The 19460-nt window shown below is 41.3% G+C and overlaps 1 protein-coding gene across 4 annotated transcripts; it reads left to right on the top strand.

Annotated features, from left to right (window-relative positions):
* The first annotated feature begins 13 nt into the window (after nt 1–13).
* LOC117481277 (cytoplasmic dynein 1 intermediate chain 2-like) lies at nt 14–19256 on the top strand. 4 transcript variants are annotated; one of them, XM_034128907.1, is made up of 17 exons: nt 14–118; nt 1503–1620; nt 2265–2379; nt 3578–3665; nt 4862–4921; nt 5252–5367; nt 10610–10705; nt 10887–11046; nt 11143–11242; nt 12088–12213; nt 14228–14374; nt 14462–14575; nt 15333–15466; nt 16908–17052; nt 17673–17813; nt 18001–18126; nt 18335–19256. In XM_034128907.1, the coding sequence occupies exons 2-17, from the start codon at nt 1513–1515 to the stop codon at nt 18446–18448; spliced, it is 1890 nt and encodes a 629-aa protein (XP_033984798.1). In that variant the 5' UTR covers nt 14–118; nt 1503–1512; the 3' UTR covers nt 18449–19256. The 4 variants fall into 4 exon arrangements, with proteins under 4 accessions (XP_033984798.1, XP_033984797.1, XP_033984800.1 ...); XM_034128906.1 differs by having other exon boundaries at nt 10884–11046; XM_034128909.1 differs by lacking the exon at nt 4862–4921.
* Nucleotides 19257–19460: the final 204 nt, after the last annotated feature.

Below are 19460 nucleotides of genomic sequence, written 5' to 3'. Positions count from 1 at the left end.
GCTACGTAAAAGCGAAGTGCGTCTTTTTGGCTCTTTCCGGCATCCGTAGTTTGTTGGCAGCCCGTTTGTTTTGGCTTGTTCTTTGGCATCTGGTGTCAGGTAGAAAACCTGATTAAAGGTTTGTAATCTACACATACATTTCATGTTAGCTGGTGTATCACACGCTTGTATTTATTTTGTATTCAATGCTTCGTTTGTAGCCCAACTCGCCTGTTCATTGTGCGGTCAGTTGAAAGCGCATGACAGCACTGCGGACCTGTCCACTGATGTAGCTAGCTGCTAACAAATAAAGCTAACTTTAAAGCATCTTTCAACACAAAGTGGGTTAGATTGTGCAAGTCACGTTTTATGTGAGCCGAAAACGTTTTATTTTAATACAATAAATTACATATAACTATGTGTGATATGAATTTCAATTGACTGAAGCTTGTACAACAAAGATGGCTAAGCTAGCCTTTTAGCCATTCATAACAAGGAAGGCTAGCCTCGGTACAGGCCGATTGGATTCTAACAATCAGTCTCTTATATGAAACTACGATGGGATTTGTACAATAAAACATATAATGGAGCAAGGTGGTCGTTTGAACGCGTTTACAACTTACGATATAAGTCAGAGACAAGTGACTAAAGCGGACAGGATAGCCCCATGCTAAGGGTGGGGCTCTCTGTTAGCTGGCTGACAATGACTAGCCAGCCGGACTGTGGTTGTAACCGAGTTACACAGTAACTGAGAGTGTTTGTCTCCAATAAACAAGGATGTTTGACTTACTGAGCTGCAGAGATGACATAAAACACTCCTGGATGGTCATGCTATGTTAGGTATTTTAGCTAGCTGTCTCCACTGCTGTGCAAGGTGGTACTGAAGCTGAGAGCATCAGCTGTCAGGAGACGGTGGACTAATAATAGGAAGCATTTTGTTTCCTGAACCCACTATTTTTCAGTTCTGGTGGTTGGAAAAGTATTGAGATGCTTGATTAAGGTGAAAGTACTGTTACAACAGCTTAAAAGTGTTATCAGCAACATGTATTAAAAGCATTTATTGTGCCCTTTTGTGTATGGTTTACATCAATACATTATAGTTGAAGAGCTTTCTGAGAATGCTTTTTAAAAGGGGTTTTTAAATACAACACATTGTTTTTCACTGGACAATACAAATACAAATGTATGAACATTTTTCATCTGAATAGTAACTGTCAGACAATTGAAATACAGTAAAAAGTACAATATTTACCTCATTACTTATGTAGTGAAGTATAGAGTAGCATTCCATTTAAATAGGCTACTTAAGTACAAGTACCTCAGATTTGTACTTATGTACAGGGTGAATAAATATACATTTCACCACTGTTCAGTAGACAGTACAAACACAAGGAGGCTACTCCACCTCCAGGACGCCTTAATGCTTGTTTGTGTCTGATGTACTAAGTATTTTAAATATAATATTTCTGAATGCATTCTTTATGGAACACAAAGACAAACCAGAATATGTTGTTTGTTCACAGCCGTGGCATCATGTCTGACAAAAGTGAGCTGAAAGCAGAGCTTGAAAGGAAGAAGCAACGCCTGGCTCAAATCAGAGAGGAGAAGAAAAGGAAGGAGGAGGAGCGCAAGAAGCAAGCGGTATGTTTAATATTTTGTAAATGCTTTGAGTGTTCTCTGGTATTAAATGTAAAAATGAGTATGTAGAATAAATAGCAACAAAACCTTAGTGGCTCAGTGTGAGCACTGCAACATCTCGTTTCAATTCAAAAGCAAATTCATTAACTGCTACACTTAATTTGTGTGATTTTTTGGTCATCTACATGCTGCAAGATATATTTTAAGGCCACTATTTGTAACAAAATAAATGTCTTAGATAGGGATAAGCTTTATAAAACCTTTCCACATTGCCTAATGGTCTTGAAAAGGTAGAAACAATCCACACCTCCAACACAAGGTTATTGACAAGTACAATCTTTGGCACAAACATTTACATATACACAAAGTTGTTCTTTGTTCATAGGCATTACATTACATCAATTTATTAAGTGTTACTGCACTTGGCATTTTCTATTTTTGGACATTATTTGCAATAACAATCCGGCAGTACCTTTAATTGCAATGCAAATTAGTGAGGTAGTTGGTTTTTAAAATGTACACAAGTCTCACAGAGCTAGAAATGAGAACACATCAACAAGTTGAAGGTATTCACACTTTGTGATCTGTAATGTAAGGTGGGTATTTAGAGAATTGCATTAATGGTTGATGCCTTGATCTGTTTCCAGGCGGACCAATTAAAAGATGCTGCAAATCACCAGGATGATACAGACCTGGAGAAAAAAAGACGTGAGACGGAGGCTATGCTACAGAGTATGGGCATAACCCAAGATACTCCTGCTGGTATGTATTATATTACTCAGTGGATTGTACTCTCATACATCCCGTTTCATATATAATCTTTAATACCTTTTTTACAAACAAATCATTTACAGTACCTCATTTTCCATTATATCTCACAGACATTGCAATTATTTTATAGGAAGGGCCTACACCGTTATTTGGCTCTTTGACTGGGGTTTGAGGGTGTTCACATGTATTGCATTTATTATTCTATGTCAGTAAGTAGGATTATGATTTATAACAACAGATATATTATAGCTAAACAGTGGAATGTTCTTTACTGGCTAGTCAGCTGACCTCAGTACAGCTAATCCTATGTTTGAATTGTTAAAGACCAGACTGAAAGGCTCAGAAACAACCAAGGGGTAAATGTGAATATTTAAACAGTCATTGAATAAATTAACTTTCAAACTTATATTCAATTTTTCTGTTTTAGGGGGATTTTTTTTAACATGCCTCTTATTTTGTAACAAACAGCCACTTGCATGTTTACAACATCAGTGTTCTCGTGCATATTACTGGAATATTAATTTCCATAATAGTCTGATCGGCTTAGTAGTAATTATTATCTTTTTCATAATTGGGGTCCAACAACAGAATATGTTGTGCTTGTTTTCATGCTGTTCACAAGGGACAGAGTATAAAGTGTCAATGTCTCATTGGAGTCATTTTTGTTGAATTAAGATTTTCATTCTCAGAAATGTGATAAAGACACATACTAACCAATTGGAAAAAAGGGAAAACATGTATTTAATGTATAACTGCAACCTTACTCACAACTACTTGTAAATAATATACCAGTGTATACTGCCTAAATATTTGTTCAGTTCATTCAGAGGGAGATTGTTAGAGCACTGACTCGTTGCTAACAGCAGGTGGCAGAAGAGATCCATAATACAATCTTCAAGAGTCTCACAGGATGCAGACAAACTAGAATCAGAGACAGACAAACATCAGAGTTTTGTGTGTCTTTTTCTAAATTATTGTATAATTTTAAATATTCATAAATAAAGGCAAATTAGGTATCATAGTGTTGTTAAAGCTTTTATTTCAAATACAGCTCTTGGTCACTGATGTCGAGGATGTCGAGATCTACATTAAGATTGACACATTCAGCATAAATGTATTTGTCCTCTCTTGTGAGAAGCTTAGTGTCCTGGTACTGTAACAGATGATTATTGTCTGTCTCTCCATGTAGTCCCTCCTCCCATCTCGCCAACTCCCAAATCGGCGGGCACACCGAGTGAGGCAGGGAGCCAAGACTCTGATGGAGCCGTGGGACCCAGGTACACACACACACACACACACACACACACACACACACACACACACACACACACACACACACACACACACACACACACACACACACACACACACACACACACACACACACACACACACACACACACACACACACACACACACAGACACACAGACAGACAGAGACGCATTTCTCAGCAACAGTTTGAGTAATAACATTCTTTCCTCACTTCTAGTACAGTACATTACAAGTGTGGAAACAATGCAAACATCATTATTTATGAGGGATGAATTGCTTTATCTCCACCTAAGGCACTTTTTTTTTTAATGTTTGGTGCTTTGTTGAGCTTTATATGTCATCTTAAAAAAATATTTGTGTGCTCTTTATGTGCTCAGTTATGCTTATGCCTGCAAGAATGTGATGTCAGCGTCCTTGTCACCGCCTCTCAAGCAGCTTATACATTGCAGATGTGTTGTACAGCATATTAGTTGTTTTCGCTTTGCATCACTTTCAACTCCAGACAAAGGCTATGAATATATTTAAAGCATGATTCCACTGAGCACGACTAAAATCCTTTAGAAAGTCTCATACCATTACAGTGAATGATGACGAGTTTATACCAACTGAGTGCATGTTTATTTAATTTGTGTGCCGTTGAATTAGGACGATCCTAAATTAACAATAAAACAGCAGGCTGCTGTGATGCCTGGGGGACTTCTTAACCCCTAATTAGAGCCCCTTCCCTGGGCTGAAACTCAAGCTCCCCCAGTGTCCCATCAGGCCGAGGGAGCTGTTCCCCCTACGTGTTGACTCATTTCCCTCACCAGCATGGCCATTTCCTACACACATGGAGGTCATGTTTTCTCCCTGAGGGTTCTCTCTCTCTCTCCCTCCCTCTCTGTCTGCACCACACTCAGAGCCTTTGGTGTGACACAGTTCAGGCTGTATCAGCCCCGCAGGCTGCACATTACACCCTGTGTCATCTCACTCTGAGGGGCTGTGTGTCCGTGCATTTTAAGCAGACATTCTTATCTGAGCTTTGTGCAGGCAGATTTATTTTTGAACTGAAAAACAAAAAAGATTCAGTTTCAATTGTGTTTAGTTACCTTGGATCCAATCAGCATGTTGTGTGCCATAATGCTAACTTTATTTCCTCTCCTCATGTGTGCCCGCTTGTCTCTCTCACTAATGCTGCCTTGTTGCTGTGACACTAACCAGGACTCTGCACTGGGACTCTGACCCGTCCACTCTTCAACTTCACTCTGATTCTGAGCTGGGGTACTGGACACTCTCTTCTCTCCTTTCCTGGTCATTTTCCCTTCTCTCAATCTATGGCATGAGTCATTATTTGGTTAATGCAGGCCAGGAAAAAAAAAAGTCTGCATGCAAGAGTGCTCAGACAAAACCTTTGAATTGATTCACACGGGTTGTAACACTATTCTGCAATCTATGCCATCCCATGAAACACTCATCTGCTTACTTACTTTTTTTCCACTTGCTAAGAATACGTGAAAACTGTTGTACAAAAAAATATAAGAACAATAATAGCAGATGCTTTGTATGATTTTTGTTGTGCTGTGCAAAGCTTGAGTTTTTCTGTGATTTTAGGCGAGGAACTCCAAAACTGGGAATGGCCAAAGTCACACAAGTGGACTTCCCTCCACGTGAGACTGTGTCCTACACTAAAGAGACCCAGACACCTGTCGTGACTCAGCAAAAAGAAGGTGATTCTCACATATTGGTACAATGGATGTGGATGAAGTGGTCTATTTAAATGTACAGCTTCTTTAATTACAAAAGCGTTGTTTTGTGCAGAATTAATAACAGGGGGTCTTGGGGGATGTATGTGAGAACAAGTGGGAACCGGAAGTGAACAATAAGTGGAAAATGTTTGATTTTTAGATGAAAGTAAAGGAAGAATGAGGCCCAGGAAACATAAGAAGTCGAAGGAGAGATTAAATTCAGACAAGCCCTGCTCTCTGAACCTCACAACCAACTCCGCTCCGGTATAATTAATGAGCAGGATGAGAAAAGCAGTGACAGGAAGGAGAAATGCGATTGAGGGGGAAGATAAGAAGCGCTGCGCATACGACTGCTTATTGCCACTGAAGCATGTCGATATGTATGTAATTGCTGCGCTGGGGCTTTCATGCGGCTGGCAAAAGAGAATATCTGGGCTGCTATTAACACCACATGTTGAACACATGTTCCATAAAATATGCAATACTTGTGGGTGCCCTGCTTATCCTTGGTTGATTTATGTAATGACAGGAGGCACACTCAAATCTTTATTTAGTTTTTTAAGGTTTCATAGCAATATATTCTTACAAGGTCTTGTGTTTATTTTTATTTGTATTACCCTTTCTGTATTGGGAACAAAGACATCTTAATTATAATTTTCAAATGAGCACACATTTAATCATACACATTTTTGAAACAATCTTTTATATTTATACTTTCAAATAAAAAATATGTTTTCTTAAAAATGTACTGATTTAAGAGCTGTTTTGAGGCTGCTTTACAACTACTTAATCGATAAGAAAAAAAAAATCAGTATTTACATAAAACAGCAACGCTTTTAATGTAATTACATGTAAAAGGGATTAGAAATATGAAAAGGGCTGTCTTTGAAACTCTTCTGTTTTGCCTACAGAAGATTCTGACCTACTTGTTGCTGATATTTCCCCAAGACAGGGACATCATATTTTACTTGTATTAGTATTTATAAAAAAGTCACACATGTGCACGGCACCTGTTACGCTCTTACATCATGCCAGAGTTGAATGAAGCCACAAGATTCTTCTCCAAATCAGCAGCTGGCTACAGGTATCAGTCCAACCACAAAAAACAACCCAGCATTTAGCCGTCGCAAAAGTGATGCAATAAACAGATAAACATTATGGAATGTCGCCCTATTTAGTGCCTTTGGAAACATCGGCCAATGTTCGATCGATAAATCGTTGCATCCCCATCATAGATTGTCAGTCGTTTTTCCCTTATGTCCATCGAGTAAATCCTCAGGTGGCATGCAGCATAAGCAAGATGAAATTGTGTGCTTCTGTGGAAAACAATGAGCAGAGCTATGGATGGAGGAAGAGCATTTCTCTGTTCTTCATCGCTCTTTACTCTGGACTCTGCTGGGCATTGTAAAACTGTGTTAACCAACGATGGTTCCTGCCAGCTGTTCAACACGAGACCCCCTTCCTCCTCTCTGCCACTATGTAATCATTTCATCAACTCCCTCGCTTCCCTGTCTTCTCCCTTCACCGAACAGGCACATAACAAAACACACTCAGTGACATTGTGCATTTTCACACCATCACTTCTGGCACTCGATGAGACGGCATCCCCTTCCCGGCTTGCTCCCCTCGGCGCATTTCTGATGTGTGGGGTGGCGTCAGTCCTGGTCTCTGATTGAGCGATTTATCATGTTGTCAAAAGGAAGCAACGGCGCGGCACTCTCAAGGTCAGCGGGCGGCGGCATTAGAGGGAGCGGCGGCCGTGCCCCGGCTGCTGCTCACCGAGGGTTTTCCCACAGTGTGTGCAAGACACCGGCAGAAGGGAGGAACAGATTTAAGATTTTAACATCACATGCCCTACTGACCCAGACAAAGAAAACCTGAACAGTCAAAGAGAATGCATCATCGGGTTATGTGATTTGTTATAAATGCGGACAGTGTTGCGTCATGAACCTGGCATTCTTTGTTTACTTTTCCTCTCAGATGTCTATGAATTTTGACATGAATTTCTCTTTTCCCTTTGAACAGCATCGTGTCCTTTTTAAAATTTGAATTAGTCTATTCTGTCTGTAGGTACTCTTAGTGAATGTGTTGATTCAAGCCATAACCCTGGTGAATATCTGTGCCATCGCTGCAGTATTCTCAGACTGCACTAGTAGGTAATATGCCGCATCAGTATGCACTCTTCAACAAGAGGCTGTAATTATGGAGTAAGATGTGTGTGTGTGTGTGTGTGTGTGTGTGTGTGTGTGTGTGTGTGTGTGTGTGTGTGTGTGTGTGTGTGTGTGTGTGTGTGTGTGTGTGTGTGTGTGTGTGTGTGTGTGTGTGTGTGTGTGTGTGTGTGTGTGTGTGTGTGTGTGTGTGTGTGTGTGTGTGTGTGTGTGTGTGTGTGTGTGTGTGTGTGTGTGTGTGTGTGTGTGTGTGTGTGTGTGTGTGTGTGTGTGTGTGTGTGTGTGTGTGTCATTTAAAAAGGCTTTCTCAGGAATATAAGTACGTAGAGCAGCTTAATAAATCTAATATTTAATTAAATACGATTGTTTTAATCACTCTGAATTCAGTGGCAGGTCAGAACTTTTTATCACAAAAGCCCTTAATGGCCTTCTTGTTTGAAGTGCCACTTGTTATCGTGGTCAGCTTTTATGCACTTGATTATTACCACTGTTAAATCTATTAATCTAATCCATTGTATCCCTCTTTCATACAGTAGCTTTGAATTTTTTATGGACAATTTGGAACAAATCTGATTTCTTTTGGAGTTTATAGTGAATTATATGCACCTTTACAACCAATTTATTTAAATGTTTCAATGTTATGAGTATTTTTCAATGTTATGAGTATTTATATTACCTGTGACAGACTCTGTTTTTAAAGGAAGATAGTGCTGGTTTCGGATTTCTGCTTACCGTCGTGCCGAGTGTGATCTTTAGACCTCAGTGTTAGACATGTGTAACCATGTTGAAGAAGTTGAAAACACTATGCTCCTGTTTCACAGACGACTGAGTGTTATCAGATTGATGGACATCTGACATTTATTTGGCTTGCAGCAATTTGACATTTGCCACACTACAACACACAACCCCAAATGTTGGTGTGGCAAATGGAAAATGGTTGATCTCAGTCTCTGAAAAAACTGGGTCTGGGATTTTTTTGCTTGGGTATTGGTAGAGTTTCGTATTGTGTAGTTATTGGTGTTTATAGAGGCAGGGATAGAGAAAACCCTGCTGCACGTGCTGAAGTCAGACCCTTTTTGTGTGGGGACATATAGAAAGTGGAAGACACCTGCAGCGGGGAGCAAAGGTCGTTTAATTTTATACTTTGAACATCACTGGCTGTATTTGCATTAATGTATTGTCCATTCACTAAGACCTGTGATTATTCCCCCCCCCCCCCCCCCCCTCCTGTCCAGCTCCCGAAAAAAAGCTTTTTATTTCTTAAGTGGAACAAAAGCCATAATTGAGGCTGCTTTGAGAGGAGGTGTCAGTGTAAGGGACATCGGTGATCCGGGTGAATTCTGTTAAATGCAGACCCCCCCCCCCCCCTCCCTTCCTCCACTCCCCCCCCCACCATCGTTTCGACCCTACTTCCCCCCCTACACATCCACAGCGGGGTCACCAGGATCACTAGCTTTTCTCCAAATGGCCATTTTGGCTGGCAGGTGCATTATACCCTTTATTTTCAGATTGTCTATCCGCTCCTAATGCCTGGCAGGTTGATTGCTCTGGCTGCCTCACCAGGGAGAGGGCTGACGAGCACGGCCGGGACTCGCTGAAAGACAGTGATTACTGTTTTCCTTTAAGCCTGATTGAGGCCCTTGAAAGGAAAGATTTGAACCTTCTCCTGTTGGTTGCAGAGTATGGCCGTACATTGAAATGGCTTGTGTCATCAACCCGGTTCTGTAAACTCATCAGTGTACCCAATAACCTTCTTCCCCTAAACCTCCATCTGAGAAAGGGGATAAATCACTTTGCGGACAAAGTGACGGATGACATTATCATTTAGATTATCTCCGTAGGAAGGAAATTCTGGCATGTGGTGCTGTTATCTCAGATTAACTATAAGGTTCATACTAAGATAAACGCTTCTAGGAACCAGGCGAGTATTTCCCCTTCTCTCCATGAATCTGTTTTGTCCTGCTTTTGCTATTATTATTGTTTTTTTTACACTGAAAGCATAGGCTATATACCGTCTCTAAGAGATGTGTTTTGAAAAAGCGTGTTCATCTTCTTTGAGGTAGAACCGGTGTGCAGTTTGCCAGCTGGTCGGGCCTGTATTTTGTTGTACATTCTCTGAGGTTGAATGGGAGCTGCAGGACCTCCTGCTAGGATGGTAATTGCTCGGGCTTGCTGTTCAGGGAGAAGCTTGTCTCGAGGCAGCCAGGCGGAAAACCTCTGTGCCATCCCCATGCCACCTCTGAAGAGCAAAGACAATCCCAGCATCACCATCTGCTTTTGCACCATGCTGTCATCTGGCCGGACCAATGGGACGGGTCCGTGCAGCTGCTCCACACCCTCTGCCCCGCTGCCCTGTGGCCTGGAAGGGGGCAACCTGCCACTGGGACACAGAGGAAACGGCTACACTGTCAGCTAGACTTTCTATTGAATGGCTAGAGTCTCATTAACAGTTAGGAAAGACAGGGGTCCCTTTGACAACAAGACACCCGCTGCGCTGTGTCCCTTTAACACAAATGGCAAACTTCCCTGCTTTAGAGGAGCAGGTCCCTTTTTTGAAAGGAGACATTGTGCTGACAAACCAAACAAATGCAAGGCAGAGATACAAAATCAGTCTTTGGTCGTGCCCATAATCACCGGGTGGAGCTTTTTATTGAAAAAGGAAAATAATTGATGTGAGAGACGTAGTGAGCAAAAGGTGTGAAACGTCTGTATGGAGGCATGATCGCTTGTCACGAGAATGTTGTTACTTAAATTGGATTTTTACTTTTTAAGTGTAAAATATTCTTAATTATTTTTCCTTGGACCCCTTCAAAAATAGACCCCTAAGAATGTATAAAGCTTCGAAAAATGTAACGTTGTGTATTTTTAATTGTGAATATACAACACAAGAGTAATGTATTAGGAAAAATTCAAAGTTATGAGTTACAGATTTGTTGGATTAAAAAGTATTCTGAAAAACTACTATTATTGATAATAAAATGAAGTAATCTAGAAACTGTATACAACTTGACTCTTTGTATTTTTCTAGTGTTTAACATAGTTATCTTTCTTCTCAGCTGAGGAAGAAGAAGAAGAAGAGGAGGAAAGTGCTCCAGTCGAAGCAGCAGTGGAGACTCAGACTGAGAAACCGGACCAGAAAGAGGAGGAGGAAGGTATTCCATCACCACTGATGTTGCATACTTGTAATAGAAATCTAGCCACTTCAGTTTTACTAGTGATTTTCATAATAATGGTTGCACTGAAGTTTCTATTCCTGTGAAGCAGTGCATCACATGCCACATCCTAATGGCAGTGATCAGCAGTTCAGTGTGTCTGTACTTTTCTGTGCAGCAGCCCCCCACGAGCTGACAGAGGAGGAAAAACTCCAGATCCTGCACTCCGAAGATTTTGCGAATTTCTTTGACCAGAGCACTCGCATTATTGAGCGAGCTCTGTCGGAGCATGTGGACCTCTTCTTCGACTACAGCGGTCGTGACCTGGAGGAGAAGGAGGGGTAATAATTGTAGAACTAGACAAGTACTTAAGAAAACACGGTAATTGGTTTCTGAAAGAGTGTTTTTATTGATTTGTGGTGCTTTGTTTTCCCCAGTGAAATCCAGGCCGGTACAAAGCTGTCCCTCAACAGGCAGTTCATGGATGAACGCTGGTCCAAACATCGCGTCGTCACCTGCCTAGACTGGTCCCTGCAGGTCACTTTTTAAGACAACTTTCTATAAATAAACCAATAGTTTAAATTGTTTCTTAAAAAAAAAACATTTGGAAGTTGTGTGCAAATATCAAAAGGATTTGCCTAAAACGTGTGTTAAAACAGAAGCAATATGTGCATTCGTGTTGCTAATTGGCTGTTGAAACAACTTAGCTTTGCTCAGCCATAATGCTTTATGATTACATGTCTCGAGTTTGACAGCATTTACTTTTGGCCACAAGTCCCCCAGGAGAAGTAAGTTATGTCCCACACATTGTCACTCAGTCGGGAGCCATAATGATTTGTTTCCTCTGGTGTCTAAGGTCATTTAATGCATGATTCTGCAATGGCTTCTGACAGTGATTGAACACCAACTCTTTGTTCACTGTGTTTACCAGCTCAGAGCAATACCCATACCCTCGTGATCGGAAATTCAGATTTCTCAAACTGTAAATCTCGAGCACGAGAAGCGGCAGAGGTTAATGGTTTGTTTACATCTGGGTTTCTGGAGTCATTATCCACCCGTGTTTTTAATATGTGGTTCAGTGGGTTTTAGATGTTCAATTAGTTGCTCTGTTTTAGTCACAGTTGTTAGTTTTCAGAACAATAACTTTTGGGTAAAATTATGAAGAAAACTAATATATAACAACTAACCAAAGTTCCTAAGGGCGGGTAGGGACATTTAACCGAGCAATAAATCTTGAGGAAAGGTTACTCATTCTTAAAGGCATTCATAAGCTCCACACAGGGCAGGCAAGGCTTTCCCACAAGGAGCCAAGCCTAGGGGGCACGTCTGCCTCCTCCGACATTCATTTAGGCTGATTTTTTTTCTTCTTTCTCTGTCACCAGTATCCTGAACTGCTGCTTGCCTCATACAACAACAACGAGGAGGCTCCTCACGAGCCAGACGGCGTGGCCTTAGTGTGGAACATGAAGTACAAGAAGGCCACACCGGAGTACGTCTTCCACTGTCAGGTACCCCAAGAAAAAAAGCCTCTCTGCTTTCTGTCTCCAACCTCTCTCCCCACGGGGGTCTCGTTCCTTGACAAACTTGGAACACATCCAACCATCCCCAGTTTGCTCCCCCCTTCTCTCCTCCTCCCACACCCCTTCATCCACATTGTGAGTTCACCATACTGGCATCCACCTCCACTTTTCATCCATAAACACATGTTCACGAGGCGCTGGAGAAGACCTGTGGTGCAGGAGAATCTGAGCAGTGCTGCAGCAGCATTAAGTGTGTGGGGCAGGGCCGGTTATCATGTGCATCCAAACAAGGGCTCTGTGTTCAGAGAGAGGGAGAGCAGCTCCTCCGCTCTGCCCAGCCTTATTATACTGCCTGCCCCGAGGCTGCCTCAGCAAGACAAGTTGAGTAGAACCACATGTTGCCGCCGCCACAGCGGATGTAGATGAAGGCATATTGCTCAGATGAATAAAACTGAACAGAAGTGTGAAGGCACATTTCTCCGCGCCTTAAAATCCACTCATAACGAGCTATTCCCAAACTATGCGTCACAACTTTTGTCAAGAAAAGTCCCGTTAGAAAAAAATGTTTTGCCAAGATGTAAATCAAAAGTTTAATAATAATCCAGCCTCGTGGTTTGTTTTATTTGCAGTGTGAGGCATGAGTGATGAAAGGTTTTTGGGAAAGAGCGAACACACACAGCTCTGACTTTGAGATGAAGTTTGATGTTTTCCATATTCTCATTATGCCAACTTGTTGCTGATATGAAACACAGCAATGCACCGCAACCAGAACCTGATTGGACACAAGTGTGCATGGTGGTCAGTTAGCTCAGTGGAAAACCCTACCAAGTTCTTTGCCTCTAAAAATGACTCTCTCTATCTTCTGAGTAAATGAATGCAGTATTCATTGTTCTGAATGAGAAAGCCATTTCAGGGGGGGTGCATACACTCAGCTGCTAGTGTCTCATTAGTATCATTGAAGGAATCCTAAATACCAGAACAAATTAAGCACCTTATATCTTTCATCCCCACACCTCTCTAAACCGTAACCAAAACTATAAAAAGTGAACAAATTAAAATAAAGAGATCTTTTTAAAGAGGCAATGGATATTTTTCAGCATATTTTCACATGTGTATTATTAAGATGATATCAATATTTAATTGTTTTTAAAATCCCGACTCTAGTCAATACCAGTATATTAAGACTACTCAGAGATAGAGATAGGGTTACAAGTCAGTATACACTAAAACACAACAACATGTAATAATAGTCTTTTCCTGGGAACAATATCCTATAACTTATCATCAATACCAGTCTCTGTTGCCATTAGCACCAATGTATGCATTCTGGATTTAATTATTATTATTAGTATATTTGTTGGTTAGGCAAGAATGAGGTATCATTTATGTTATACTGCTCCTTTCAGAGTACTATATGAAACTATTTTCCTATCAGTGATTATATCTTCCAGACACTTAGCATTAGAGTTCTGCTGCCGGGCGAAGACTAATGGTTTGCCTCCTGCTAAAAATAAAGAGTTGTGCCAAAGAGGGCAAGATGGCGGAGAGTTTCCCGTCATTTCGAGACTTTTATTGCCTAATTTAGCAATTCTACAAGAGGAATAATAATTAGATTATCAAGTTCTGCAGGAGAATTTTGATAAAACCACAAAACAATTGAAAAAATACTTGGCAATAGCTTGTCCCTCCAGCTATTCCCAATTTCCTTCAATTAGGGTTACCTCATAACCTCATAACCCCATGCCATAGGATATCTGGCGTTGCTGGAGCAGGCAGACCTCCTTATGGCTTGGCAACGTTTCTTTAGGTTTATTCAAGGTTTATTATCACACCACACAAAGGATGAGATCAAATATTTGAGTCCTTGAACTAGCTTGTTGTAACCTGCATGTAAAGAGTTGATATGAATGACAGCACAGACATTCATTATAAACATGTTTTTGTAATCACTGGAGACTCTAACTGTCCCATCTCTTCCTCTATCTTTCCCTCTCTCTGACAGTCTGCTGTAATGTCGGCTGCTTTTGCCAAATTCCACCCCAACGTTGTGGTGGGGGGTACGTACTCGGGACAGATCGTGCTGTGGGACAACCGGAGCAACAAGAGGACCCCGGTGCAGAGGACCCCCCTGTCAGCAGCGGCTCACACGGTACTCTAAACGACCGACACAGTGAGATCATGCTTTATTCTCATGGAGCAGAAAAGTAAAAATGACTCCCTCTCACTCTCTTCGCAGCACCCTGTGTACTGTGTGAATGTGGTCGGCACCCAGAACGCCCACAACCTGATCAGCATCTCCACCGACGGCAAGATCTGCTCCTGGAGTCTGGACATGCTCTCTCAGCCACAGGTAACATCCAATTTTACAAAGGTTTTATTTATTGCAAATGCAAATAATGTGGTCAATAACTACAGTTATTTTAAACAAAGCAGTGTAGGCTGTCATCCTGGATATTAAATGAATGACAGAGACATATCGTTTTTATCTTTTGTTTATTTTTTTATGTTAATATTGTCCTGAGTGAGATTTTCCTCCCTTTGCTCTACAATAAAGTGTATTTTATTCTATGTATAGCCAATATTTTAATACTGTATACATGTGTGTGGGTTCTTTCCTATGGGTGGTCAGAGGACTATTTTTTGACTGACATTAACGGCCCGGTGTTAAAGTTTTAACCATAAATTGAATTGCTTAGTTAATAATACATCACAGTTTGAGCTTAGCTTTTTCTTTCTGTGTAACGTCTGTCTCCTTAGTCTTTCATTCCACTCACTTCCTGTCCATTTCATGCTAAATGTCAAACATATTGGCTGGGCTCCTTCGTTTGGTATATCCCACCGACTTCAACCATATTTTCTTTTTCTACAACTCATTTTTCACTTTCAAGGAAATTAACTTTGCTAGCTGTGTCATTTCATCTGTGCTGCCAAGACCTCAATGTCAAACTTCCCTTTTTTTTGTATAACGTGCGAGTTGAATTTAGAATATGCATTAATAAACTGTCAAGTGAATTTTATAGGTTGTGCTTGGCAGAGTTTGTGTTAACATAAATCGTGAGCGGGGGAGCTTGTTAAACATGTTGTTCCGTGTTGCCTCGCCTCCACAGGACAGCATGGAGCTGGTGTTCAAGCAGTCCAAAGCTGTAGCTGTCACCTCCATGTCTTTCCCTCTCGGAGATGTCAACAATTTTGCGGTGGGCAGCGAGGACGGCTCCGTCTACATGTCGTGTCGTCATGGAAGGTGTGTTCATAAGCAAACCGCGGTCCAGGAAACTGAGGCGGCTTGTTGGGCCCACCTCGGTCCGAGTGTCAAATAAATATAGCCCACTCACTTCCCAGTGCAACGCAAATCCAACACTTGATCTCCTGCTGTTTGAGGTTTCACTCCTGCCCAGTCTTCCTGTTTTTCTTTTCCGCTTGTCAGTTATGTTTGCAAAGGTCGCTCAACATAAACAGGGCACACATGCAGGGGAAACAAATCATTTTTTCCCTGTCCTTTTTTCTCCTCCTCAGTACGTTTCGCTGGGTGAGAGAGTTTGTTTACAGTCCGTATTCCCGGGTAGAATTAAAACTGCACTTCATCTCACAATGTTCTCATCTAACACACCGGGGCTCCCCTCATGGTGTTTGGTCCTCTGGTGAAGAAGCAGAGAAATGTGGCTTAAATCAGAGCTGCCACGGTAAACGTCCTGCAGTTTGCCCGGAGACCGCAGAGAGGGGATAGCTGCTAGGTTTTGCACGGCAGCATCACCTCTGTAATTGGCGGAATAATTTTCCAGCTCATTTACAATGGTATGATACTCTCATCGCAGTTAATAATGCATAAGCATCACTCATGCTGAGTATTTACCTCTCTACATTAATTATCAGAGCATCAGTTGGGTAACAGCTCTGCAACATGTGGGTGAGATGTTGCAGCACTTCTGCCACCCTGCTGGTAATCACACCATATAAGTAAATGATTAATGTGTATACGTCCGGGGGGGGGTCTTCTTCTGTGCTAATATAGAGAGAATAGAGAGAATTAACAAAACAGTGTCAACTGTTAACATTTCTTTGTTTTTTTCCTTTAATGCAATTTATGGACTTGTGATTCAAACGACTAAAGGCGAACACCAGATGATTTAAAAAAACATTTCTCATGCTCGATTTAAAGGAAAACAAGCTATTTTAAAATACATTAAAGGTGGGGTAGGTCATTTTGGAGAAACCAGCTCGAGTGCGCTAGAATTTGAAAATACACAGCCGGAAGAAATCTGCTACTTCCTTACAGAGCCCCTCCTCCAACACACACGAACGCGCACATGACCAATGAGGGCACGAGATAAGTTTGTGCACAGATGGAAGGCTGACAGGCAAGTAGGCCATCCAGTTATTTTATCCGGACCGGCTAAAATGATTGGTCGTGCTTTTTACAGTATTACGGCTTCCACAGATGATATTTTTTTATGGATTTTTTGTCAAAGCACAAGATATTCATTGCTATCGGGATGTTAAGAGCATTCCATGGAATATAACAAAAAGTGTATCTCGAGCCGGTTTCTCAAACTTACCTACCCCACCTTTAAATGTTATTCCTTTAATCTATGACGAGAACAACTCTCCCCTTCTTAATTTAGGTGGTTTAGCACTTTAGTCTGTATGTTTTGCACTCGCCACTTAATCTTGTCTGTGCTCTGCAGCAAAGCGGGCATCAGCGAGATGTTTGAGGGCCACCAGGGGCCCATCACAGGGATCGACTGCCACACAGCTGCAGGGCCTCTGGACTTCTCCCACCTGTTTGTCACCTCCTCCTTCGACTGGACTGTCAAGCTGTGGAGCACCAAGGTAAAAGCAACGTCTTGACATACTGAGGATTATTTGATTTAGCTGAAAAACGAAAAGACCGGTGTGAAGGGAAACGTTTCCTCCCTCGGTGTGTTTTGTGTCTCTACAAGGTTTTATATCCTCCAGCATTTGTTCATGGTAACTGCAGTATACTTCAGGATCAAAACCCCAACAAATAATTATATTCCTCAAATTGAAAAGCCACTACTAGCTCTGTGAGACTAATACTGTTTAAGCAAGCTTACTGCTATGGAGCACAGTCATTGCTAACAAAAAGCATTCAAAACAAAGTACAGCTGATAAGAAGGACAACAGAATTGCAGGTATTTGTTCATAAAGCTAAATATTTGACACTTGATGGCGACGCAAAGTGGAAAGCATACACGCACCAGGTGTGAAATAAAAAAAGTCCATCAAATATTTGTCAAAAAGCTTTTCACTGGACCAAAGTGATGAAGCTATTCCTTGAGCTAAAATCATCGTCACATTTTGTATCCATTAAGTAGGTTTGTAAGTATATCAAATTGTTATATCTTGTGTGTATACATAGACAATGCAGGAAATATATAAACTTTTAAGGTCATGTTTCTTTATCTTTCTTCCCCCTTTATTTTGTGCAGAACAACAAGCCGCTGTACTCATTTGAAGATAACTCGGATTACGTATATGACGTCATGTGGTCTCCGACTCACCCTGCTCTGTTTGCTTGTGTGGACGGAGTGGGTCATCTGGACCTGTGGAACCTCAACAACGACACGGAGGTATCACACTCTTACTGACAGCACACACGTGTTTCACCACGTCCATTTTCAGTTCTCCTTTGCATCTAAAGGGAAGGAACTCTCAAGTCTTAGATATTTTTCTTATTTCTTTGCTAAACAGAATTATAAAACTAAAGGTTGCAGAGCATTTTTCCACTCTTTTCATTGTTGTTTTTTGTTGTTTTAGGTTCCTACCGCCAGCGTCACAGTGGAGGGTAACCCAGCTCTGAACAGAGTGAGGTGGGCTCACTCTGGCAAAGAAATCGCCGTGGGAGACTCTGATGGACGAGTTCTTGTGTATGATGTCGGAGAGGTGAGATGGCAGGACTCTTTTCTTCTGAGTGTGCTTTAAGTAATAATCAAATATGCTTTTATGCCTCTTTTCATCCTGTCAGCGTGTAGTGGATTTAATTTTGTTTATGTAAATAGGCTATTATCCATGTTAACGAGCGCATGAAGCATTAGCTGTGATCTTTCCTGTATTTGAGGTTTTATTCATGCCTCTTTTGTTCCCCCCCCAGCAAACTGCGGTTCCACGAAACGACGAGTGGACCCGCTTTGTCCGCACGCTGGCAGAGATCAACGAGAACAGAGACGATGCGGAGGAGCTGGCGGCTCAGCGTCTGGCCGCCTGATCTGCTCGCCACAGAGGTGATGTTTAAGGGACCAGAGGCGTACTTGTTATCGTCAGCCCCAGGAAAAGATGTGATGACAACATGAGCGGAGGAAAAAATGTTTTGATCAGAAAGACCTTTTGATTCCTTACACCTGCTTATTTGGAGGCCTTCTCAGTTAGCTGGACCGTCTTCCTCGGATTAACACGAGCGTCAGGGATATCGACGTCAGACACTAACACGAAGCCATACTCACAAAACACAAACCAGTTGTCTTTCTTTCAACAAGATGCCTTAATCTTTCCTTTTAAACTTTTGATTGTAAAACCCCACCTGTCTTCATTCATCAGCCTTCATTTTGAGATTTATTTCAATCCATAATAGTTAACACTCATAGCTAAGCCCCATTTCCACCAAAGTTGTAGTAAAGCAATCACATCTTAACACGGGGAATGTAAACTTATAACTGTAGAACCATGTCGTCATCTCCGTTCCTTTTAGACTTGATCAACTTATATTCACTTGATTGTAAAAATAAATCCAGATGTATTTCTACCTTCTATTTTGTTCTATACGGCACCAGTTTTCTCTCAATCAGTGTAGCTGGTTAGACTGGAGATAGTTGGAATATCCTTAATGCCTAAGAAGATGATCACGTATGCTGTAACTGCTCGGGGAAGTCGTGTGACAGGATCCGAAATGAGACGGTTTGTTTCCTGAAGAATCTCAAATGTTGGTGTCAAAATGGATAATGTACTTTTCACACAGTAGAAACAAACAGTTTGAATGATTTATTTCAATAAAATACAATAAATACATTTAAATTATATTCCGACTCCTTAGTCATGATTTCAAAATGAACACTTTTGAAAACATCTGTACATCCTTATGTCTCTGAGGTTTAACTGACACATGCACACCACAGCTATTGCACACCAGAAAGCGCAGTTACAATCCTTCGTCATGCCATAATGTTCCTCTGTGCAGAAGTACAATATGTACAGTAAAGTTGTGCAAGCAGTGCAAAGAAAAT

The sequence above is a fragment of the Trematomus bernacchii genome, unplaced genomic scaffold, assembly GCF_902827165.1.
Source record: "Trematomus bernacchii unplaced genomic scaffold, fTreBer1.1, whole genome shotgun sequence".
NCBI lineage: Eukaryota > Metazoa > Chordata > Actinopteri > Perciformes > Nototheniidae > Trematomus > Trematomus bernacchii.
Note: the sequence above shows the minus strand (reverse complement) of the source record. Positions and strands in the feature narration are given on the sequence as shown.

What these genes read in the sequence shown, in the direction of transcription:
- LOC117481277 (XM_034128906.1), top strand. Translation starts at nt 1,513, where the DNA reads ATGTCTGACAAAAGTGAGCTGAAAGCAGAGCTTGAAAGGAAGAAGCAA. An exon ending in AACCCAAGATACTCCTGCTG is followed by an intron (nt 2,380 to 3,577) that starts GTATGTATTATA and finishes CTCTCCATGTAG; the next exon opens with TCCCTCCTCCCATCTCGCCA. An exon ending in AGTACGTCTTCCACTGTCAG is followed by an intron (nt 12,214 to 14,227) that starts GTACCCCAAGAA and finishes TCTCTCTGACAG; the next exon opens with TCTGCTGTAATGTCGGCTGC.